This window comes from Corythoichthys intestinalis, chromosome 9 (assembly GCF_030265065.1).
Source record: "Corythoichthys intestinalis isolate RoL2023-P3 chromosome 9, ASM3026506v1, whole genome shotgun sequence".
NCBI classification, from domain to species: Eukaryota; Metazoa; Chordata; class Actinopteri; order Syngnathiformes; family Syngnathidae; genus Corythoichthys; species Corythoichthys intestinalis.
The window spans coordinates 19,285,481-19,310,789 of NC_080403.1; the positions used below are offsets into that span (position 1 = coordinate 19,285,481).

Sequence of the window (25,309 nt, forward strand, 5' to 3'; positions counted from 1 at the left end):
GCCACTGAGTTATTTGATAACAAACATTAACAGTTTCAAGTTTCTCGGACACTGGTAATCTTTTCAAGTTATAGGCCTATGTGTTGTGGTAGTTAGTAAACTGGAAATTAATATTGAAAACACCCGTAACGGACGTCTAATACATTTCAACTGGAAGGGGCTGCAAGCATAGGCGGTGTTTGACTTTTAGGGCAGGGGGGGCACAACATGTTGATGACCCCAAAACGCAGTGTCAGCAATAAAATTAACGTACAAGAATATTTACAATAATAAGTTGACAATGAGCGTTTTTTGTTTCTCATCATTCTTGAGGGGAATTCTAAATCAGGCTGCTTAGGCAATACTTTTTGCCAAGATCGTCATCCATTGAATTTGGTACGCCCGCCGGTGTCGTGCCAATGTAGTTACCCCAGTCAAAAAATTGTATCCCCTGGGCGGAGTCATATGGAGGTAGATTTTTGTCTTCATTATTCAATTTAAAAAAAATTGCTTCAATAAAAAGAAAAAAAAAGTTGCTTCAATCAAAATATATATTTTCAATCAAAAAAAAAAAAAAAAAAGTTTTTGAATGCAAAATAAATTTGAAAAAAAAAATGCATGTGAAAGCTATTTTTCCTTGATTAGTTTTTATGTATTTATTTATTTATTTAAATCGTTTCTTTTTTTTTTTTTTTTTGATTGAAGCAACTTTTGGATTTAAGTAATGTTGATTTGTGTTGTTGGGGCCACATTTTGGCTAGGACATTTTTCTCTTTATTATTCAATCAAAAATAAGTTGCTTCAAAAATGTAGATTTTCTAAAAGAAAAATCACTTCAATCAAAAGATGAAAAATTTCCATCATAGAGAAAAGTTTTTGAAAGCGAAAAAAATATTTGAGATTGAAAAATCTGCATTTGAACACTTAATTTTTCATTGAAAAAGTTTTCTTTGATTGAAGCAATCTTTTTTGCGTTTGGGCCATATTATGATTAGGACATTTGTGTCTAAATCATTCAATCCCCAAAAAAGTTGCTTCAATCAAAAAAAAAAAAAAAAAAAAAAAAAAATCAATTAAAGAAAAAAAATCATTTTTAGAAATATTTTTTCTCTTATACATATATACATATATATATATTAAATTTTATGCAAAGCAAATGACTGTCAAATGCTCGAAAAATAATTTCGACCCATTATTATTAAAAAATGTTTTTTTTGTTCATTTATTTTTGTTGCAGTTTTATTGCTTTACAACTTATATATATGTATATATATATAGCAAAGTCAATTACATGCAATGACACTTTTTGGCCACCGGGGGGGTCCCCCCCCCTTAAATTCCGCTTATGGCTGCAAGTGATCGAACTCCCAGTTAAAATGGATTGCAGTCAATGGCAGACAATTGCAGTTAAAATGTTTGCTCACAAAAACTGAAAAAAAAAATCAGAGCAAAATACACACAGGCCATAAGCGGATTTTAAGAGGGGACAGCCCCCCCCTCGTGGCAGAAAAGTGTCATTGCATGTAATTGACTTTGCTATATATATATATATATATATATATATATATATACATATATTTATATATATATATATATATATATATATATATATATATATATATATATAAAAGGGTACTTGCAGAAATCACAGACATCAAGGAGTGGTCGAGATTTTCTTTTTCATATGTTTACCCCTTTAAACGTTTTTTTCCCCCAATTTTTCCTTGTTTGGATCGATTATTTATCAATTAACATATCGGAGAAAATGCGACAGTAACAAAAAAAAATACAATTAAGCGATAGTTATGAGGTAGGTATTTGCGACTTTTTTTACAGACGCCATTTTTTTCCCATTGTGACATAATTTGTTTAAAAGTTTAAAATATGTGAGTGAATAATTTTTTCAAAGTCGTTTTTGTTTTTTTAAAACGCAATATGAGACATCAATTAATGATTCTAAGCTAAAAACAACATTTTGAATAATAAATGTAATTACCTTTGTTTTATGGCTGGGTTGAAAAAAAAGCGGTTGCATGACATCTGTAAACGGGGGTTTCCAGGGTAAAACGGACAAATTAAAAATAGTTCGGGGGGCTTAATGTGCCATGAATCTGCTTTTGCAGCATCTAGACATATAGTTCAGTTGTTTTGGCTTAAAATACAGGAGTTTCTTTTAAAGAAGAGTGCAAGAGCAGAAACTGCTTTTTCAGTCTTGTCTGTTTTCCGCCACATCTTTTTACAATTGTAATATTCCTAATAAGTTTACGTTTTTTTTTTTAAAATTAATATCTGCTTTGCAAAGCATTATTGCGATATAACAATGATTAATAATTTTGAAAAATATTTATATCGCTGCTAATTTTTTAAATGACCAAAAATACGGTACTACTGTACTCAGACAACTACAATATCCTGAAACATTTATTTAAACTTGAAGTGATGAATTAAATGCAATTTGATACATTTCTGGTTCAATAAAATTTGTTGGGTTTCTTCTTGTGGGTTAAATTGCTAAAATTAAACAACTTTTACTTAACCCCGTCAGACCTCAGCATGCTGCTGAAGGACATGATGCGTTTGCGTCTCTAAACCAATAAATGCACTGAATTTAGTTGCTACTGCCACTCCTGGGAGATGATTGGATGAAACTTTACCCATCGAAATGATATGAGGTTTGGCACGCCTTCTTTGCTATTTTTGGCTCTTTGAAAATGACGGACTAAACGCAACTTCAAAAAGGTAGAAGTTCTCATTTCTCATTGAAAACACGTTAAAATAACCAATACAAGCATGAAATATCCCCGACCAAAAAATTGCAGTTCTGGTGTTTAAGAGTAAAAATCAGCGCATTTTTTTGCTCAGCAGAAAAAATGTGGGTCTGAAGGGGTTAATGTTCAAAATTTTCAGGTCGTATCTGTACTAACATCCCCTATTAAAGGTTAAAGGTCTTAAGTGTCAACTTTCGAACACCTAATGGCTAATGAACACAGACCCTGAAAGGGTTATAGCAAAGATTTATGGTTGAAAAAAAAAATAAGCAGTGTACAAAGATCCATTTTATTAATTACTTGAAAAAGGCTGACCAACACAAGAAATACACATGCATGCAAGGGGATGAAGACGCTACGCTAAGCAGCTTTTCCTTATTCACAACACAGCGCTGCGCATGGAATTACAGTTGTGAAGCATTAAAACCAATTTTCTATCACACACTTATATATAGAAAAACAAAGGGACATCTGATGTTTTAACGTATATTAAGAACAGTAAAATGTCCCAATTTTTTTTTTTTTTTTGGTGGGGGGGGGGGGGGGGGGGGGCAACAAATACCCTGGCGGAACGTCTGCTTCTGTGATCCACAGAGCCAGAACGGGCTGGGGGTGTGAACTAAAACGGTCATGTTATTTCCTGGAAAAACACCAGCTGCCAACATGGAGTGGACCAGGTCAAAAAAGTGGGAAAAAGGCTCACATGGTAAACCTACATGGCTCTAATCACAGGATGTCAGGCCTGAGCTGAAGTGAGCATCTCTACACACAGATTAAAAAGGAAATTGGTGGGGTGACCTTCTTCTACGGTAAAAATGGGAGGGGAAAAAAAAGGAACTACTGCCCCGTTAAAAAGGGGAAGACAATAAAAATAGGGAGCACTGATGAAAGCGGCGGTGGTGCTGGCAGACTTGGGGCTGGGGTCTTAGTTCTTCCCTCTTTTGGACTTCCGGGTGGTCCGCTTGCCGGCAGGAGCTGCTTTCTTCACGGGGGGTTGATCGCCTTCATCAGCAGCCGAGCGCTTAGATGTGCCTCGGCCTGATGACTTCTTGGGTTCAGGCTCCGGTTCTGACTCCTCGGGGTCGGACTCTTCCTGCTTGGATCGCTTAGCTCCACCCCTTTTGGCAGGCCGCTTGGCCGGCGAAACAGCTTTAGACTTTTTGGCTGGCGAGGCGGGTTTGGTCTTCTTGGCCGCACCCCGCTTCTTGGTGGTGACGGGCTCCTCGTCGGATTCGGGCTCCTCCGCCGGGGAATCCTCGTCAGCGGATTCTTCGAGAATGGCGGGTCGCCTGGCGCCCCGTCTGTTCAGACGTTTGACGGCGGGGGTCTTTGGGCTCTTGGCCGCCCCTCGCCTCTTGACAGGGGAGGTGGTTTTAGAAGCAGACACCTTTGATTTTGTGGTCTTCTTGGCCGCCACTTTCTTAGCGGGTGATCTTTTGGCCGCAGCGCGTCCTCTGCCTGCCTTCTTAGCAGCGGGAGGGTTGCGGGCCTTGGGCGGGGGTCTCTTTCCGGACCTGTGAGTGGGTCAAAACTGTGACTTAAACGTCCAACATGAAAGCACACTTTTTTGTTTTCACCTCTTCCGGACGGGAGCTTCTTCCTCAGACTCCTCATCCTCCTCATCTTCTTCGTCCTCCTCCTCCTCTTCCTCCTCAGACTCCTCATCATCAGAGGAAGCTCTCCGCCTGGACCTGGAGGAAGGCTTGGTGGACACCTTGTTGAATTTATCCGGATATAGAGTGGTTGGGCTGAATACAAACAAAAAGTTAAATGAACGATGGTACTTTATAAGTCTTTGTTTTAGCATCAGGAAAGCCACGCTTAATAGACCTTACACTAAAGGATAATCCTACTTAAACTGCACTTTCTGTCAAGTAGGGCTGGACGATTTTAAGATAGAAAATTGCAAAGTTTTTTGGATCAATCTCTAAAAAAATGGAATTTTTCCAACACCCACTAGCTTAATGCTAATATTACTAGTTAAATTACCAGTTAAATAGAGAGAGACAGCATACCTGTACATAAATGCTCTAAAGAACATCTGAATAAATTGGACTACTATTACTCTGTTGATTTCCTTGGCAACTCATTAATTTTTAGCGGTTTTGATTAATAGGTGTCCATTTCTTTTTGTACCCATCGCTGATACAAAATGTAAACTCGTTCTTTCAATCAGTGAGGACCGGTTAGTTTCTGGATCGAAGGTGATGCCTAGCGGCAGAAACAATAATTTTTTTCTGATTCATAAAGTCGTGTGCAAAAGTTTGGGCACCCCTGATAAGTAAAGGGATCCACGGATAGAAAGACTTGCAGTTCTTCAAAGGTAAACGTTATTATGAGTTAAAATAATTTGATATTGAATCCCCTATTGATGTTTTTATACATTTTGTAAAATTAGTTTAACTAGTAGGTCACCATTGTTGTTGACGGCGAAGGGGGATGACGTCACATGGTTACGCTGCTGGGCTTCCAAAATATGACTATAGCGACAGAAACGTAATCCGTTCAACCCTTTCAATTTGAACCAGAGAGGATCATTAAGGAGCATGCGAGCACTGTCGATATTTCACAAAACAAGCAGAAAAAGCAAAATGAACAGGAAAGACTGGATGAGGCGTGATGAGAGTAGAAAAAAAAAATGTGTTCAGCCAAAATGTGCTACACCGGCGAAATGTCTAAAAGAGGCGAATTTGATACCCAAAGTACTACCGTGCGCTTTCAGCTTTTGTTTAGATGCATATAGACTAGGGCTGTCAAAATGATCACATTAACGGGCGGAATTAATTTTTTTAAATGATTAAGATGACATAACAGTGTCATGTCCACTTGTTACTTGTGTTTTTTGTCTCCCTCTGCTGGCGCTTTGGTGCGACTGAATTTATGGGTTTAAGCACCATAATGTAATTATTGACATCAACAATGGCGAGCTACTAGTTTATTTTTTGATTGAAAATTTTACAAATTTTATCAAAATGAAAACATTAAGAGGGATTTTAATATAAAATGTCTATAACTTGTACAAATATTTATCTTTTAAGAACTACAAGTCTTTCTATCCATGGATCGCTTGAACAGAATGTTAATGTTAATGCCATCTTGCTGATTTATTGTTATAATAAACAAATACAGCAATTATGTACAGTATGTTGAATGTATATATCCGTCTTGTGTCTTATCTTTCCCTTCCAACAATAATTTACAGAAAAATATGGCCTATTTTATAGATGGTTTGAATTGCGATTAATTACGATTAATTTTTAAGCTGTGATTAACTCGATTGAAAATTTTTATCGTTTGACAGCCGTAATATAGACAGAACATACTAAAATGCCTTAAGAAAATACTTAAACGTAGCAATATCAAATAAGGGGTGCTTAAGTACGCTACGTGACTAATGTGGTCAACAGATCAACAATCTGCTTTAAAGCTACCACAAGAAAATACAATAAATAAAAGTATGAGAGGGAAACACATGCAAAAAGTATTTTGACGCAATGAAAAGGTAATAAAAGATTAAATAAAACCCCAAATAGTCAGTACTCGCCGCTTTTAAAGCTACGTCATCATCACCCCGAGCGTCCATAAAACATGGCGCCCTCCGGAGGTCAAAAAATGTACTATTATAGATTTTTAAATCGTTGGCAATAATTTTATGTGTTTCTAATAACATTTTAGTAAAAGAGAACAATTGTGGTTTAGGTCTAAGTCCGAGGTTCCCTTTAAGATTTTCCCTTGTAAATCAATTATTGTTTCGAAAAAATAAATAAATAAATCAGTTAAATATATCATATAGCAGATGAACACAGTAATAATTGAGAAGGTTAAATGAAGTTCATAGGATAAACAGAAAGTTTGTCATGATTGTTAAAACAAAAATAGGCGGGTGAATAGACTTGGCACCCCTGCAGAAAAGCATGATCAATATTGAGTAGAGCCTCCTTTTGCAGAAATAACAGCATTTAAATGCTTCCTATTGATTCCAATGAGGGTCTGGATTTGGATTTAAGGTATTTTTTGCCATTTTTCTTTACAAAACATCTCCAGCTCAGTCAGTTTCGATGGCTACCAAGTGTGGACACCCCGCTTCAAATCAGACCACATATTTTGAATAATATTCTGGTTTGAGGACTTAGAAGGCAATTCTAGAACATTGTACTTGTTCCTCTGCATGACTGCCTTAGTATATTTGGACCAGTGTTTAGGGTCATTATCTTGTTGATATATCCAGCCCCTGTGCAACGTACACTTTGTCACAGACTCTGGAACATTGTTGGCAAATATCTGTTGGTGTTTACTGGATTCCATGCTTCAACTTTAACAAGATTGCCAGTGGCTGCGCTAGATACAGTCCCATAACAGGATGGAACCACGATCAAATTTTACTGTGGGTAGTAAGTGTTTGTCTTGGAATGCCGTGTTCTTCATACGCCATGCATACTGCCCCTCGGTTATGCCCAAATAACTCATTTTTTTGTTTCATCAGTCAACATAACCTTATTCCAAAATGAGGCTGCTTTATCCAAATGCGCTTTGGCATTACTTCAAGACACATGTTTGTGGCATGTGCGCGGTGAAAGGCTTCTTCCACATTATTCTCCCATACAGCATCTCCTTGTGTAAACAATGCTGAATAGTTGACCGATGCACAGTGACACCGTCTGCAGTAAAATCATGTTGCAGCTCTTTGGAGCTGGTCTATGGTTCAATTAGACTCTTCTCACCATCATTCGCCTCTGCTTATTAGAGTTTTACTTGGTCTGCCACTCATGACCTTAACTTGAACTGTGCCTGTGGTCTTCCGTTTCCTAACTATGTTCCTCACAGTGGAAATTGATTGCTGAAATTTCTGCGACAGCTTTTTGTATCCTTTCTCTAAACTATAACGTTGAATCATCTTTTCTTTCAGATCATTTGACAGTTGCTTTGAGGCTCCCATGTTTCCACTCTTCAGAGATTATGCAAAGAGGAGAACAATTTGCAATTTGCCACCTTAAATACACTTTACGATTGGCTTCACCTACGTAGGTCAATGTCAGTCAGCTTATTAAACAAATTTGAGTTCCTAAAATTAGTGCTAAAAATTTTCTAATCAATAAAAACAAGAGTGCCCAAATTCATTCACCAGCTTATTTTTGTTTAAATAATTGTTATTGTTTATCCTCAAAACATCTGCTTTTGGAATTATCACATTTCTATCATGGTCAAAATCACACAGTTGAAAGTGTCTGCTCTAACTAAAACCACCCAAACATTTATAGGTTTTCATATTTTAATGAGGATAGTATGTAAAAAATGACGGGGGGGATAAGTACGTGACCCATTCTTTGGCAGCAATAACTTCAACCAGATGCTTTCTGTAGCTGCAGAACAGTCTGGCACATCGATGAGGAATAATCTTGGCCCATTCCTCTCTGCAAAACTGCAGTCGTTCAGTCAGATTCCTAGGATCTCTGGCATGAATCGCTGTCTTCAGGTCATGCTACAGGATCTCAATGGGGTTCAAGTCAGGACTTTGACTTGGCCACTCCAGAATGTGTATTTTGTTCTCCTGAAACCATTATGAAGTTGATTTACTTCTGTGTTTTGGATCATTGTCTCGTTGGAGCATCCAACCCTCATTTTAGCTTCAACTGTCTGACAGACGGCCTAAAATTTTCCTGCAAAACATCCTGATAAACTTTTAAATTCATTCTTCCATTAATGATTGCATGTTGTCCAGGCCCTGAGGTAGCAAAACAGCCCCAAATCATGATGCTCCCTCCACCATGTTCACGGTGGGGATGAGGTGTTGATGTTGGTGAGCTATTCCATTTTTCCGCCACACATGACGTTGTGTGTTACTCCCAAACAATTCAACTTTGGTTTCATCAGTCCATAAAATAATTGTGCCGAAATTTCTGTGCAGTGTCCAAGTGCCTTTTTGCAAACATTAAACGAGCAACAATGCTTTTTTAGACAGCAGTGGCTTCCTCCGTAGAGTCCTCCCTTGAACACCATTCTTGGTCATAGTTTTAGATATAGTTGATGTGTGCAGAGATATTGGACTGTGCCAGTGATTTCTGTACTCTGAGTATTCTGCGCTGAACTCTTGGCGTCATCTTTGGTGGACGGCCACTCCTTGGGAGTGAAGCAAAAGTGCCAAACTCTCACCATTTGTAGACAATTTCTCTCACTGTCGATTGATGAACATCCAGAATTTTAGAGATGGTTTTGTATCCCTTCCAAGCTTTATACAAATCAACAATCCTTGATCGCAGGTCTTCAGACAGCTCTTTTGACCGAGCCATGATGCACATCAGACAATGTTTCTCATCATGACAATTCTTACCAGGTGTGTTTTATAGTGGGCAGAGCAGCTTTAAACCACTCATCAGTGATTGGGCACAGACCTGATTTAACTCGTTTGGTAAAAATTGGTTTCAACTGCTCTTCAAGTCTCCTTAGGCAGAGGGTTCACTTACTTATTTCCCCCCTTCTGTCATTGTTTGCATGCTATCCTCATTAAAATATGAAAACCTATACATGTTTGGGTAGTTTTAGTTAAAGCACTTTTTTCATCAGTGTGATTTTGACAAAGATCAGATCATATTTGCTGGTGATTTTATGCATAAATGTGAGAAATTCCAAAAGGTTCAGATACTTTTTCAAACCACTGTATATTTTAAGCAGAATTGTTTGTTCCAAACAATCAGTGATTTACAATGGAAAATCCTAAAAATTAATAAGGGTGTCCAAACTTTTGCATACCACTGTATCATATTATGATACACTGTGGAGAAAAATACATATTACATTTATGGGGGTTATTCGATTCGATTTCATTGGGGTTAAAAAGAATAAAATGAAACTTAAATTACCCAACAATGTGTTTAATTATGGGCATGTATTTTTTGCTCAACACTGTCGATATATTTTTTGTGATTTTGAAGCCACTTCTTGAAAAATTGTTTAGAAAATATCAACTCATTCTTCCTCTGCCCAAGATGCACCCTCCCACCAATTTGAACAACCATACATAGTTTAATGACGAGAGCGTGTCACACTGACCATTAACTCATTGTCTGTCATTGAATGTCAATCACCGTCGTTCAAATAGATTGGATGTCTATCGCTGTCAATGGCAACTTTTCTTTTGGTGTTTTTTAAAAAACAAAACATAAAATGCCTCCTAAAACAAGTGTTACCTTGGGTAGAACGGAAAACAGAGTCGATATGTCCCTGTAAAACCATGACCAGTAATTTGCTCCATCCATCCAAGCACTTTACACTTGGTCAGGGTCCTTCTCAGATTGGCCACTTGAGAGACAAACACGTACAGATGTATTTAGTTTTCCTTTCGATATAAATAAGCATGGATTGTGATCTGCCCAGTCTCACCAAGCTGGTACTCCTTGGTATCCTTGTTGGAATCCACCAGATACTTGCGCAGCGTGGTGGTGCTGCACGTTTTGGGCTCGTTCATGGCTGTGATGGCTGCCGAGATGGCATCCTCCAAGGTGCCGCCTTTTAGCAGTACCTGGTTGCCTGTGCGCTTTAGCTGAGATTAAAAAAAATATATGTGTCATGAAGGCAACATTATACTATTTTTCTTAGTGTTGCTCTGATACCGATATCGGGGTGGTGGTGGTGGTGGGGGGGGGGGGGGGGGGTGGGGGCTGATATGACTTTAAAATGCAGGCATTGGTATCAGCTAGTCATAAGAAATAACGCACCAATGTTGTGCAAGATGTACTCATCGAGATTTATTTTCCAACCACCAGTCGCCTGTCTCAAGATGGATTCCAGTTACAAACACCACCAAAGAAGTAGTGTTATTTTTGAGCCTCGGACTGTTTTTATCCTGGTAAGTGTTATTGAATGTGCTCCTTTAGCTGTCATATTTTCAATTTGTGAGCCTATACTTTAATGGAAGGTAAACAAGTTAAACGGTCATACCAGCCAGGATTTGATGTTTTATGAACACTGACATTGAGGCTAAGTGTTTATAAAGATGTTAGCTTTTTAAGAAGGAAGGAAAACTGGTAAAAGTAGGCTAGTGAACTTGTGTCCTCTGCTAGCATTTGTGATTAGCACATGAGCTCAGCTAATGTACTAATGTCGTATAATGGCACTGACTTTAGACTTAATACCAGCATCAGGCTTGACACCAGATTGAAAAACATAACAAAAAAAACATTTAGGCTTTTGAGAGCATTTTTTAGTCTCAAGTTTTAGATGAGTTCATTCATTTATTGTCATCCATACCAAAATTTGTTAAGCAGTGTCAGACCAAGCCATGATAGCAATTATTTTACATTGAACTGAGTATGCAGTAATTTGGTACTACAAGGGAAATGTTTTCAAAAAACGTGGTGTCAGTGTGTATAAAGAAATAGAGAGGACTGTACCTGAAAGGTTCCCCAAGCTCCTTTTCCAGTGATCTGCTCGAGTTGTCCTCGCTCCACCGCCTTTACCAGGGCTGACTTCAGGACTTCTGGCCTGTGGGCAAATAATTAAAAATATATTGAGCAAAGTAGCCACAATTCCAATTCTGAAAAACACACACAGACCTGTTCTCTATGTTAAGGCTAGGAAAGTGCTGCTCCAGATACTTCTTAATGAGCAGGTATGAAGCCTCCTTGGGCTCGCACAAACGTGTAATGATGAGCGGCAGAGCGTCTCCCAGAGCTTCCTGCTTCGAGACGCCCTTCTGCAACACATGTGCGCGCTAACATCAGAAACGTCATCACCGCCAGCACTTCCTCTTAGTGACCTGCACCTACTTTGGACGCAGAAGTCTGTTTGCCGATGGTGAAAGTTCCTGACAGTCCTTTGCCCTTCAGCTACAATCACAGAAGCGAAAAGTGAGAAACATGAATGTTTTTGTCATTTCTATTAGATGTGAGCGCTTCAAGTCACCTGCTTGATGGTGCCCTTTTCCAGCTGCTTCTTCATCGCCTTCTTTATGTGAAACTTCTTCTTATCCAGCTCCATGTCTGGGCATTTTTTGGCAATGTACTTCATGACCGACTGGTAGGAAACTCCACCTCTGTGATCATAAGACTGCACAAAAGCAAGTTCTGATTTAAATAATGCATAACCACACATAAAATGGAATGGACACAAAAACAGGCACCCTTGGAATAACTGTTCATTAATACTTTTCAAGTCAGTAAAAATTCTATTCTTCTCATTTCTAAAACTTCAAACTAAACATTCTAAGTTATTAGTGAAGGTTGACAAATATATCGGCATAGACTTCATAATGATATTGACGGGTCACATCCTTCATACACTGCCTTCAAGTTGGGGGCCTGCCCACATCAAGAGGAGTTATTCTCAAACACACGAACGCAGCGATCTAACGGCGGATTTAGCTTGAAAAAGTGTTCCACATACCAACAGTAAGGATTGTCTCAGGAGGGATTTGTTCGAGGATTCAAGGTAATTATTATATTTTTCGTACCATGCATGCATTTTGAAACGCTGTGAAAAAAATCGATATGAGAAATTAGCCGCTACGAAATTGCGTCATAGTTCGAAATATTAAAGAAAATTGAAGTAGTAAAATTAATGCCAACTGCACGTTTTTTTTTTTTTTTGCTTTTCACCAAGAATCGAGATGGTTTTACATCCATATCTATAAAGAATTCAGGGATTTAAGCATTTATTCACAAGAATTTTCAACACAAAATGCTTAGTTATACTAAGGGGGCCGCCACATTGGCTAACAGAGATTAGCAGCACATTCGACATATTTATAGTGGTGTCAACAATAATCGATGCGGCGATGCATCCCGATGCAGGGCATGGACGATTCGATTCGATGCGGGCAACAAGCCGAATCGATTCAGCGCATTTTAAAATATATAAGTACGTTCAAAAATCTTCCCTGCGCAATTCCGGTGATGCAACGGATTTGGTTTCCCCATTTGTATTATTACTCTCATGTTTCATTTTTTATACATGCATAACTCTGGTCAAGTTTCCCACCAACCTCGTAGAAGCCAAAATGTTTCCAGATGTCTGCTTTCAATGTCTTAGGTGCATCAATAATCTTTCTCGCTCCCTCTTTCTCCGCTTCAGCCATTGTTATGTTATGTCCTATCTCTTAGAGATAAGATCTTGTGCCCGAACTGGGTCGGGTCGGGCCCAAAATGTTAAGCATTCACGTTCGGGTCGGGTCGGGCCGCCGTGCCGACTAATAAATTATATTAAAAAAAATGGGATAAAACCGAGAGCAGGCTCTCTGTATTGTGCATTTGCTTGTGCACGCACATGAACGCCGTGGCGCCGCCCGCTTTTTCTTCTTCTCCTCCCGCTGTGGCGCTTGCGATTTGTTACGAAAGACTTTTATTTATGCACACAAAGGCAACACAAATGACATCCTTTCGAATCGAAAAACCGCATTTTTTTTTTTTTTTTAAATATTAAATTTTCCCGGCGTTATTTTGTTGTGTAAATGCTTTTATAATGATCATAAAAATATGTAGACTATTTAAGTACTAAGAAAACTTGCATTTTTTTCTGGCAACTGAGAATTCGTTACGAAGGACACTTTTATCTATGCACACAAAGGCAACAGAAATGTGATCCTTTTGAATCTTCACCTCTGTGTGTCTGCAAAACCGTTTTTTTTATATTAAACTTTCACAGCGTTATTTCGTTGTGTAAATGCTTTTATAATGATCATAAAAATATGTAGACTATTTAAACATTAAGAAAACTTGCATTTTTTCTGCTAACTCGAAGAAATTAAAATAAATTGCTGCTGCTGCGTTTTTATTTTTCGCGTCACGAAGTATATGATATTGGGCTGATATGCGGATTTTTTTCAAAATCGGCCAATCTATAGCCAACATAATTCAAAGTCAATATAATTGTACGCTGAAAGGTGACATGCGGCCAGGTGACCTGCAAAGCGCTTCTATTACGACGGGATGTCGCCATTTTGACCAAATTAGCCCCGCACAATGATGTCACGTGATTTATTTTTGCACCGCAAGAAGATGACCTGGATTTATTAATTCCTTCCTGACTCGATGCCGAGCGAACTGGAGCATATAAAAAATGCATAGGAGAAAATTAAACCACAAAAGGGAAACACGTTGTACTCTAGGTCAAACAGGCGCGTAAACACTTTCACTTTGGTGACTTTTTAGACTGTCAAATTGTCGCCACTTCCAAGACAGCGAGACTAAAAAACCGGGCGCCCGGAGAGGCTCCGCCTGTCTCGGCCACTTTCACATCTCCCTGGCCGTCTCAGGTTGTGGTTTCTGCTTCCAGGAAATATACGTGGTGACACACGCCACATGGTTCTATTTGTTATTTTCCAGGTGGTGAGTGCGCAAGTGCGCAAAGATTCTAACTAGGCATGAACGATATGGAAAAAGACTATCATTGCAATTTTGGGGGGGGGGGTTGCGATATTAAAACTAGAAGAATTTTTACCAGATAACTTGAATAGCTCTGTTTGGGATAAGCCTGAACAATATGAGAAAAAATTAACATTGCGATATACACTCACTCGCCACTTTATTCGGTACACCTGTCCAACTGCTCGTTAACACTTAATTTCTAATCAACCAATCACATGGCGGCAACTCAATGCATTTAGGCATGTAAACATGGTTTAAGACAATCTCCTGCAGTTCAAACCGAGCATCAGTATGAGGAAGAAAGGTGATTTGAGTGACTTTGAACGTGGCATGGTTTTTGGTGCCAGAAGGGCTGGTCTGAGTATTTCAGAAACTGCTGATCTACTGGGATTTTCACGCACAACCATCTCTAGGGTTTACAGAGAATGGTCCGAAAAAGAAAAAATTTCCAGTGAGCGGCAGTTCTGTGGGCGGAAATGCCTTGTTGATGCCAGAGGTCAGAGGAGAACGGCCAGACTGGTTCGAGCTGATATAAAGGCAACAGTGACTCAACCACCCGTTACAAACAAGGTAGGCAGAAGAGCATCTCTGAACGCACAGTATGTCGAACTTTGAGGCAGATGGGCTACAGCATCAGATGACCATGTCGGGTCCCACTCCTTTCAACTAAGAACAGGAAACGGAGGCTACAATTTGCACAAGCTCATCGAAATTGGACAATAGAAGATTGGAAAAACTTTGCCTGGTCTGATGAGTCTCGATTTCTGCTGCGACATTCGGATGGTAGGGTCAGAATTTGGCGTCAACAACATGAAACCATGGATCCATCCTGCCTTGTGTCAACGGGTTAAGCTGGTGGTGGTGGTGTAATGGTGTGGGGAATATTTTCTTGGCCCTCTTTGGGCCCTTTGGTACCAATTGAGCATCGTTGGAACGCCACAGCCTACCTGAGTATTGTTGCTGACCATGTCCATCCCTTTATGACCACAATGTACCCAACTTCTGATGGCTACTTTCAGCAGGATAATGCTCCATGTCATAAAGCTGGAATCATCTCAGACTGGTTTCTTGAGCATGACAATGAGTTCACTGTACTCAAATGGCCTCCACAGTCACCAGATCTCAATCAAATAGAGCATCTTTGGGATGTGGTGGAACGGGAGATTCGCATCATGGATGTGCAGCTGACGTATCTGAACCAATTGTGTGATGCCATCATGTCAATATGGACCAAACTCTCTGCGGAATGCTTCCAGCACCTTGTTGAATCTATGCCACGAAGAATTGAGGCAGTTCTGAAGGCAAAAGGGGGTCCAACCCGTTACTAGCATGGTGTACCTAATAAAATGGCCGGTGAGTATATTCCCAAGGCACCACACTTACCTTTTGCATTGGTTGCACTTGTTGCACCCAACTTTCTTCTTAAGGTGCAATAGCACAAAAGCTGGACCAGGGACTGAACCCACAATCCCAGTGGTGAATGGGCTAACATTGTGCCACCGTGCTGCCTTCATAATGTGAATTATTTTTAACTCATTTGCTCCCAGAAACGTATAAAGACGTTCTATTTTTAAATGCTTAACTGTCCCACAAACGTATTTATACGTCTTTTGCGTTTTTTTTGTACAAGAAGCATCTACAGCTTCCGATCTATCGCCGAAACAAAAAACAAGCCTTAAAACCAAATTTAAAGCAATAAAACTGGCTACTGGAGGGCAGTAGCGCATTTGTTAAGACCTCACAACCCAATTCAAACATTACAACTTTATTAGGGAAGTTAGCAGAGCACCTCCGCAGCTTGCTGCTCAGGTCCACCGCACGCGCGAATGTCCTGCACGGAAACGCGCACGGCCAAACCAGTTCCCCCCCAGAAACATAAGTTCCCCAGGCAAACGAGACAGTGGTCACCACAAAAAAAAAAAGACTAAAAAAAAAAATCCATCTTTACGAGACAGTCGGCAATGAGGGAAAAGTTTAACCGCTGTCGCAGCCACCAAACGTCATCTCTCAGGTAAGTGTGAATAAATTGTTACTTTGCTATCAAAAGCTCTATTTGGCTGGTTGTTCATGTTATTTTGTAAAAGGAAAACATTATTCAGATGTCTGGGATGTCACTGAAGCAAAAAATAGCCGTGTTAAAGTCAAAGTTATGTTTGAAAGTTTTGCGTTTACAAAAAGCTCATTTTCTCTTTTTTCATCAGAAATTGGAAAATTGCTCAAACTAAGCTATTTTCTAATGCTGATTTCTAAAGAATGGAAAAAGATATGAACTTACTTTTTTTTCTGCTGAAAGAAGAGAGTAATCTTTCTTTTGGTGGGTTCCATGTTTATATAGCAATAGAACAAAATTTTTTGTGGGCCTTGCAAAATCAGTCAAAATCCAGTAAAATGGCCGGGAGCGAAGGGCCTTGCTCCGGTGAAAATGGCTGGGAGTGAATGAGTTAAACAAGTATAATGTAGAAAAATGCATATCTTTACTGATGCAGAAATGTGAAGTAATTTTATAACATGCCAAATAGGGTCACAATTAAAGTAATTAAACATTGTCCAACAAATAAAGCATGAACAAATAATTTACATGTTGTATATTTGACAAAATAATTGTGTTTCCGAAGTTCGAGCCTGAAAGGGGACGAACCCGGAAGTGATACATCACACCGAGAACAGCGATGGCAGCGCTCCATACGGCCGGCATACAAAGCCCTTCAAACAATGATTCCAACAGCGATATAAGCGATACAATAGAGCGCAAGGGAGGAGATCCAAGTTTTTGAAGAGTTGGAGGAAGAAGAGGAGGTTGGAATTTTATGTTGGACCTAACATGTATTAGCCAGACGCTAATCAGGATGCAAACAATGTGCCTAGACTACCTGACATGGAATGGAGACAAGACCCATCGAGATTACAAGATTGGTAAGATATAGGCTGTTATTATTTTCATGATTTGAAGATGCAGGCATTTGCACATAATTTTATGTTTTTGTCTATCTGATGACATTGTTTAAAAAAAAATAATAATCAGACTTCATGTTCATTTTGGCAGATCCAGCAGCTCTCGTGCATATAAAATAATAATGTAAAAACGTTGGGGGGAAAGAAGGAGATGAGTCGTTGATGGCTTTCTCCACTTTATTGTGGCAACAATAAGAAAACAAAATAATAGCGGACTGCCGCCACATTCGACTGCGAAGTTTTGCTTCTTGCTCATCTTCTCCTCGCCTCCTACGACTCACAGCTCTCCAGTCCCAGCGTTTCTTAAACGGATCGTGCATAGTATCTTGTTATGAGCTTTTTGTTGACAAAGGTATCGAACACATGACGGGCTGAAAACTTTGTTTCTTTATTAACACAAGGAGCTAACAGTGCGAACATAGCTTGGGGCTCTCGGCAGGAAATGGCGTCTAATGGCGTGGGTAAATGTAGTTTTTTCACACAAGCGAACAGATTAAAAAACACCACTTCAAAGTTGTCCCGAGACTACATTTCCCATGATTCACTGCATGACCTGCGCGCTCGCTGATTCGCTGCGAGACATTAATACCAACACGCTTGTTGTCAATTGTCACTTGTCAGTGGCTCTCGTAAAACGCAAACTAGAAGGCTATCAAGCAATCACCGTGAAAGAAACGCCGAACCGTACAAATGCAATGCAATGCTTGAAGCATGAAGGTGGAAAGACATAATACAAATACAAATAAATGTGCACAAACTCACCGGTGGTGTGTGGCAACGTGACCGTGAATTACCGCGACGCCGACCCGCTTACATGCACATCCACACCCCTTTCCCGATTGACAGTGGATTAACCCTTACGGACAAGATCGTAGATGAAGCACAATTTAAACACGCTTAACCTAGCGAACGCAACAACAACTATGATCAGGGATTGCCACGAGTTAGCTTTTGGCTAACGTCGCTAGCTTCTACGGTTCATTCCACAACAGTTGGCAGCTCTACTTTGAGAAAGTCATCAGTCATCTGTCCAAAAATCACACTTACTTTTTGGCAAATCCTTGATCATAAGCAGACCGGTTAAGGAAGCAGGCATCTTCGAAGTGTATGTAGCAGAGAACACTACTCGATGATGGCGGGAAATTCATTCGCTTCGTGCGAACGAAAGATGTCCATTTACGTGCCCTGCTATCCTTTGGTCACTCCTACAACTTTTCGTTTGAGTGAGAACAAAACATCGCCACACACCGCCGTGGCATCTTACCGAGAAGCAATGCAACAAACAATACTGTTCTATGGCGGACTTCCCTCGCACTTCTCAGTGTGACGTAATTTCCGAAGATTTCTGAAGATTGCCGAAGAAAAGCTTTTTCGTTGTCAAGGGCGTTGCTATGAGTTAAACAAAGAATCTGGAAAGGTTGCGTAAAAAAAAAATTACGAAAATATGCTTATAATTGTTTAGCCATTGATATTATTAAAAAAATGGTTGGCCAAACCTAGTTCACATTTCCGCTTTAAATGCTTCCTTGAGCGAGTCCACTCAAATCACTCATGCTTTGAAGCTCACGCTGCAGAGAACTGGACTGTCACCGTGTATGACTGAAGAGCAAACCCCGGCCATGTCTACACCTAGCAGGGTTTTTAAAAACCAAGGATCCTACCCTTATACGCCAGGAAAAAATAATTACGTCCACGCCAGCACGTTTCTAGAATAAAAAAAGCTTCCACAGCCAACTGCATTCATTTATTTTTAAGTACATTCATAAAAATGGGCGAAAAATGATTGTCCATGATACCCCCATCCTTCGCATGTGCTCTTCAATATGAAGCACTGGAAGAGTTTGTAAATAAAAGGAAGAAAAATAAGGACCTGTCTAATTTACTCCAAATGTAAACATTGACCGAAGTTTGTCACAGTCAGTGACGTTTCCAAAGTTAAATTTGGTTATCAGTGTCCTCGCAATTGCGCCACAAACGCAGAATTCGCACATCTTCATTCCGGGCACAGTTTTCAAGAACCCTCATTTAAATGTAAAAAGTTATTCTTTTTGCCAAATACCCTGCTACGTGTAAACTTGGCCTCAGACGTCTGACACGGATAAAGCTGTGCTCCGGTTTGGCCCACATCAGGCTGTAAAATTTTCAGCTAATATAATGTTTGTGTATGCATTTGTAATTAAATCTAGAGCTACAGTTTGTGGAGTTATGTATGAGCAATTTGCTATGAGAATTGTATATACGTTAGCATTCCTAGCATTTAAACCAGCGGACTTTTGTTAGGCAAATTAGGCTAATTTAATTTACTAAATTTACACATTGATCAGACTAGCGGGATGTTTGAACACTAATTGTTTTTTGTCAAGTATTTTACTGTTCAAATGCGTGTCGTTTTGAACATTAGCGTACATATGTGTGTTCCAGCTTTACAGATTGTCAAAAATGAAGGAAAAAGCTTCATAAAGCAAAATTGCCTTGTTTTCTGAGCAACTTCAGATTTAGAGAAGACAGAACATCATATTAATGAGGTAAAGTAAAAAAAAAAAATACAGTGTGAGATACAATAAGGAAATGTATGAGACTAAGAAAAAAGAAAAAAACGACTGGAGACAAAATGACGGACGTGACTACGCCATTGTTAAGTCGAAACCACGTAAGTCGAGTACATCGTAACCGGGGGACTACCTGTATTATTAAAGTATTTATCGGATAAACAGTGAAAATTAGAAGAGAAATTTGCATGTCAATTTACAGTGCGTCCCGCTGAATCTTCTGCTTGCGCCTCTAAAATTTTAAGTGAGGGGCCACTGTATTTCTAGTACAAAATGTTCTTCGAGAACCCTGCATTTTGAGATCAAATTTGTTATATTATGTATTTTTACGCAATATTACGAGAAAAAGCATGATGGTTTAACTTTGGTGTTAACGCAACTTCATGACGGACAAAGTCAAATTCGGTAGAACTTTGGGCAAGATTATGCCTGTCTATCTGAACAGAAAATGTGTAATTACAACAAACTGAACATGTTGACTTTATGCGTACACACCGTGATGGCTTCGATGAGCAGGTGGTCCAGTCGGTTGTGTGTACCGGCGTAGTTGGCGACAGGAAGCTTCTTCCTGGCGGTGACGCTGGCCCACACCGGGATGGTCCGCTTGACCTTCTTGACTTTGGACTTCTTATACTTGTAGCCATCCTTTAGCCTGTAGGGGAAAGAGGTTTGAGTGACGCTGTTCGTCCCAACCCAGTCGCGATATTTCACTGTGATGGTTCCCACCCTTATCTGTATCGCATTCTCACCTTAGTAGCAGAACATAGCAGTGTGTTGCGCACTGGCCAGCCACGCAGTCCTTGCATTTCTCACTCTCTGCGGATAAACTGAAAATTTGAAAACATCTGTCTTAATAAATAAGTAGTAGCTACACTAGGGCGCTCCCGTTTGCTCAGGAGAACAAGAAGAGTTGCGCAAACCACATTCAGGAACAGTGACTAGAGCCTAGTCTACTTGGACCAAACATGAGCTTCTGTTTTTATCTGATTTGCATTCTGAAAAATCTCTCGGTGGAAATTAAGGAACAGCCAGCCATTGTCCAGTGGAAGTAAGGACCATGTGAGCAGATAAAAGTGCTATCAGAGTGAAATATCGCAGAGGGTCCCCAGTTGCGGCGAGTGGGCGCACCCGTAAAGAACTCACTCTTTTTTCTCTGTTCCGTCGTCCGACTTGTCGGCGGCTACTTCGTCCACTTTTTCGCCGTTCTCCGCCAGCATGGCAGTGTCGTCCCCCTTCGCCTCGCCCTTGCCAGCCTCGGCCGAGGACACGGGCTGCTCCTCTTCGCCCAATGGAGAGTCCGCGGGGGTGTCTTCGGGCCCTGATTTTCGTGAGAAAACAGTTTTTTAAAGAGATGTAGCCATGTTTAATTTCAGGATTGCTGTTTGTTCACGGTCCTCACCTTTCTCTGCTGTGGCCGAGAAGGGCTTCTCCTGGGTTGGAGTCGCTGCTGCTCGGCGAATCGGCATCACAGAAGGTTGACCTGGAAAAATGTTGGATTAATAAGGTAGGAATGTCGGGCCCCATCAGGTCATTTTCAGAGGATCAGAAACAGAACAAAAAAAAGTTTAGGGTTTTAAAATGTGTTCATTTTTAAGTATTAATGCATTGACTGCCGCTGACGACGATAGATTTCCAGTCCTGTTTGACTGGGTATAAGGATTAGTGCTGCAATAATTAATCGATTAACGCGAGTAATTCGGTTACAAAAAGCTCGGAATCAAATTTTGCTGCTTCGAGTATACATTTAATTAGAGTGGCGTTGTAATGGCTTATTTTTAAAGCATTTAGTTTTATTGATTTGGGTCGATACATTGCATGCTAGTGGCAACAGTGTATATGACATAACTCATTTAACATTGCTGAATCCAGCTGCTCCCTGTTAAGACCAACATATGGTAGGTTTTTGTTTGAGTTAATGTTTTTTATGCATTCGTAATTCAGTTTATAGGTATATTTAGCAGTTTTTTTTTTTTTTTGCGCGAATACGTGTATGAACGATTTGTTAAGACCACTGTAAAAAAAAAAGTTTTTATAGCATGCTTTATAGCAAGTTAGCGGTCGTTTGCTATGCAAGTTAGCCAATTGTTCTCTTGTTGTACTTAGATCATCATTTATTTATTTATTCATTCTATACCGTGAGCAACAGTAAAAAAAACTAAGAAAATCAATTTATCATATCAAATTATTTTTACGTTTATTTACGTAAAACAAAATATATAGACCTTATTTTAATGCTGCAGTTTATTTGCAGATTAAGAAAAAAGATTTGCGATTTATTTTCTGCTTTGTTTACACCAATTCAATTCAATTCAGTTCAATTTATTTGTATAGCCCTATATCACAACAAGGTTGTCTCAAAGGGCTTTGCAGAGATAATATGATAAACAGTCAGAAACAGTAGATGAATTAATAAAGTTCAAGTCCTGGGCATCCCCCATCCTTAGACCCTCAATGTCGGCAAGGAAAAACTCCAAAAACCCAAAATGAGAAACCTTGGGGAGAACCACAGTCAGGAGAGATCCCACTGTACACCACTGTATTAATAACCCTTTTATATGGCTATAATGTTGGGACAACTGTGTTCAAATTAAGAAATAAAAACATTTGGATGTGTGCCCGCCCATCCCCTCCTTAATACATTTCCGATGTTTCTGATCCTCAAAATCAAGTGAACCGGACACACGTGCAAAAATATGAGGTTGATACATCTAGATTAAAAAAACACACACAATTTCTACAGAAATTGAATGTGGATGCTAAAGAGATGATCTTCCAAGGGTGTAGGTGTGCATAGGAATGGTAGGGACATAACACTAGCAACTTTTCAGGATTCTCAAATTGTCCCCACCAACTTTTAAGCAACCTTATTTGCATGATATAATGAATTCAGTTATAGGTCTTCCCATATGTTGCAAGATTGTCTTCCTATATGTTGTAAGGATAGAATTGACCCTACCACTATCAAGTGAATTATTTTCATTATGTTCAGACTTACATTTACCCCTTTCACTTGCTGAATGTGCCCGTCCATTTTTTGCCCCTCAAACACACATTTGATTGGCTGATGACTTGTCCCCCCCCGAGCACTCGCAGCCCAAAAATATGTAGACAACATGCTGCCTCCTCCGCCCCCTTTGAAGTGGAGGGATATTAAATTTTTTTGGGCCACCAACAGCCACTGTAATGTAAGAAGACGTCAATGTTGTGGAGGTGGGGAACACACCACTAATTATGTTACTGAAAGTCCGACCTGCATCGGAGTTAGAATAACATTAAACTGTGTGAATTTGCTAACCTCCAAAACTCGAATAGGAAACTGCTTAGGGAGAAGTGTCCCCCCTGTATGTTTTTTCTACTGTTAACATTAAACTTTAAGAAATGTGGTAAACCGAGGTTCACTCCCTTTTCCCAAGTTTCATTTTAATTTTATTTATGTGGAGTTAAAGCAGCTCAAAGCAGCTTTCATTTTTGTTGAGTTTGGCTGTGCTTGTAGACAAAAGCAGTACTGTTTTACCTGAAGGAAGGCTCCGTTTTTATTAGGGCCCGAACACCAACAGGTGCGAAGGCCCTACTGGAATGCAAAGGATTATTATTCTTTTTTCATGGCAAATAAAAATGGCCAAATTGGAGGTCTTAACATGCTCAAAAACTTGCGCAAAAATGTGCACAAACATGCAGCGTTGACATGATTTTCGATAATTTGGCAACGTTGTAAAAAAATGTCCCAAATGGCTCAGTGGTGCCCCCTGGAATTTTTTTTTTAAAAAAAAAGGACTCTCCATTTAGGTTTTTTCAATGTAGAGCCATAATATTTGGGGAGTAGATACCTTGTGCAAAAATGCTACAAAAAGTCTCTTGCACCCATATTCCAAACCCAACAAGAAATCGGGTATTTATTTGAATGTTGAAAATCATGCCATTATTGTCAAAAACCAGTGTGCACGTTTGAGACCATTGCACCGAGGCAGTTAGTTGGATCCTCCTCAAAATTGGTGAGACTCTTCATGAGACATATGAGATGTTAAGTTATCAAAATGGTGAGTTTTCATTCACGGGCTTGACCTGGGCGGCGTACCAATGTTTGGGCGCTATTTGGGGTTTAGGGTTTTTTCAGGGCACATTTAAATGGCCAAAGTTCTGAACATGCTTAAAAACTCACCAAAGTTTGCACATATCAAAATGGTATGTTTTTTTTATTCATGGGCCTGACCTGTGCGGGGTACCAAAGTTGGGTGTTTCTTTGTGTTTAGGGTTACGGTTTAGGGTTAGGCGACCTAAAAGATTTTTCAGTTATATTTAATTTCTTTATTTAGACAATGTTGGGCAGTCTTACGACAAATGTTTATTTTTTGCATTCCTGGGTAGTTAAGATGTTAACACGTTTGTATTTATTGTGTAGGTTAATCTAATTTATGCTCAAATACTATAAATTTGCAAAATGTTCATTTAGTAGTTTTTGAAAACAAAGGTTTGAATTGAGAGGTGTATCACCTGAACTAATATTTAGTTTAAGTCAATACAGATTTATTTTGCATTGATCACCCGTAGAAGTATGGCCCAGGTCTCTTCATTTGGAAATTTGTGTCATAAATAGTTCCAAAGATTTCCTGCCTAAAAAGAACAGCTTGAAGTTTTAATGTTCTGAATGAGTTGAACCGTTAAAATTTAGATTGGTAAAGAAGGACCACTGTTTCAATGAAAGTCTCAGTCACTTTTAGTATTTTTTGATGGGAGGAATATGTGGAATTACGGTAAAAGTGCGAATGAATTATTAATAAAGACAGAAAGCGAAAAATACCCGGATGTCACGAATGAAATGAATATATGCAGCGTCAAAGTTGCAATGGTTTAACTGGGTGGAATAATATGAAAGGAACATAAGTGGCGGGATAATAAAATGTGAGATTTCAGTGTCGAGTAATAACTATGAATACTGAATTTGCAGAAACCCCCCCAAAAAAGTAAAAAGAGAAGAAGAAAAAATGGTTCGGGGCCCACGACTGCCAGCTAATTCAAACAGTCAAAGACCTCCATTCACCGAGGCCCCACGTCTTTAAAGGATGAACACCGTCAAAAACACGAACTCCCCGCGGACTCGTGGCTAATATCGGGTGAAAGAAACAATAATTTCGCCATTTTGTCCTCTGGTTCATGTTCCACACATACACCGTGTCACACACATACACGGCGACGGTGGTAGTGTTGATGGCGTCGCGCGAGCATATCAAAAACCCGCCCAGGCCTGCATTGATACCCCCGTAAGATAGCCCGAGCTCCCCTGAAAATGCAATGCAAACTTACCTTGGACTTTATGGTGCAAAAACAGGAGATGTTCGCAAGTTAAAAATGAGTGCAAGAGCCTTTATTTCGATTCCTCTGTTTACGAGCCCCGCCCCGTTTGAGTGCTTGGTGACGTCACGACGTCTCGACTGTCATGGCGGACCACACTGCTTGTCGATAGTGGGCTACCATCGCCAGCACGTTCTTCTTTGTTTTAATTGAGAGCCACTGGGGCCAAATTACACATGTCAACGTTTCATTGATCGTGGCTAACTAGAACCTAGACCAAAAAGACGTTGGATTCAATACTCCAGCTCGATTAAATCCCCGTGTTGATAAAAAATAAGACGTTTTTAAAGTTGCGGTACCGTGTTAAAACAAGGAAACTCATTGTTCACCGTGGCGAACCAATTATGAGGACTGA

At 39.6% G+C, this 25,309-nt stretch overlaps 1 protein-coding gene across 2 annotated transcripts; it reads right to left on the reverse strand.

Moving 5' to 3' along the window:
• Positions 1-3,003: 3,003 nt before the first annotated feature.
• hp1bp3 (heterochromatin protein 1, binding protein 3) lies at positions 3,004-25,043 on the reverse strand. Of its 2 annotated transcripts, XM_057846819.1 has the most exons (13): positions 24,907-25,043; positions 21,005-21,085; positions 20,749-20,923; positions 20,355-20,432; positions 20,101-20,257; positions 11,646-11,789; positions 11,510-11,569; positions 11,297-11,436; positions 11,135-11,225; positions 10,125-10,284; positions 9,932-10,043; positions 4,325-4,495; positions 3,004-4,261 (listed from the first exon to the last, which is right to left on the reverse strand). In XM_057846819.1, the coding sequence occupies exons 2-13, from the start codon at positions 21,069-21,071 to the stop codon at positions 3,673-3,675; spliced, it is 1,944 nt and encodes a 647-aa protein (XP_057702802.1). In that variant the 5' UTR covers positions 21,072-21,085; positions 24,907-25,043; the 3' UTR covers positions 3,004-3,672. The 2 variants fall into 2 exon arrangements, with proteins under 2 accessions (XP_057702802.1, XP_057702803.1); XM_057846820.1 differs by lacking the exon at positions 20,355-20,432.
• Positions 25,044-25,309: the final 266 nt, after the last annotated feature.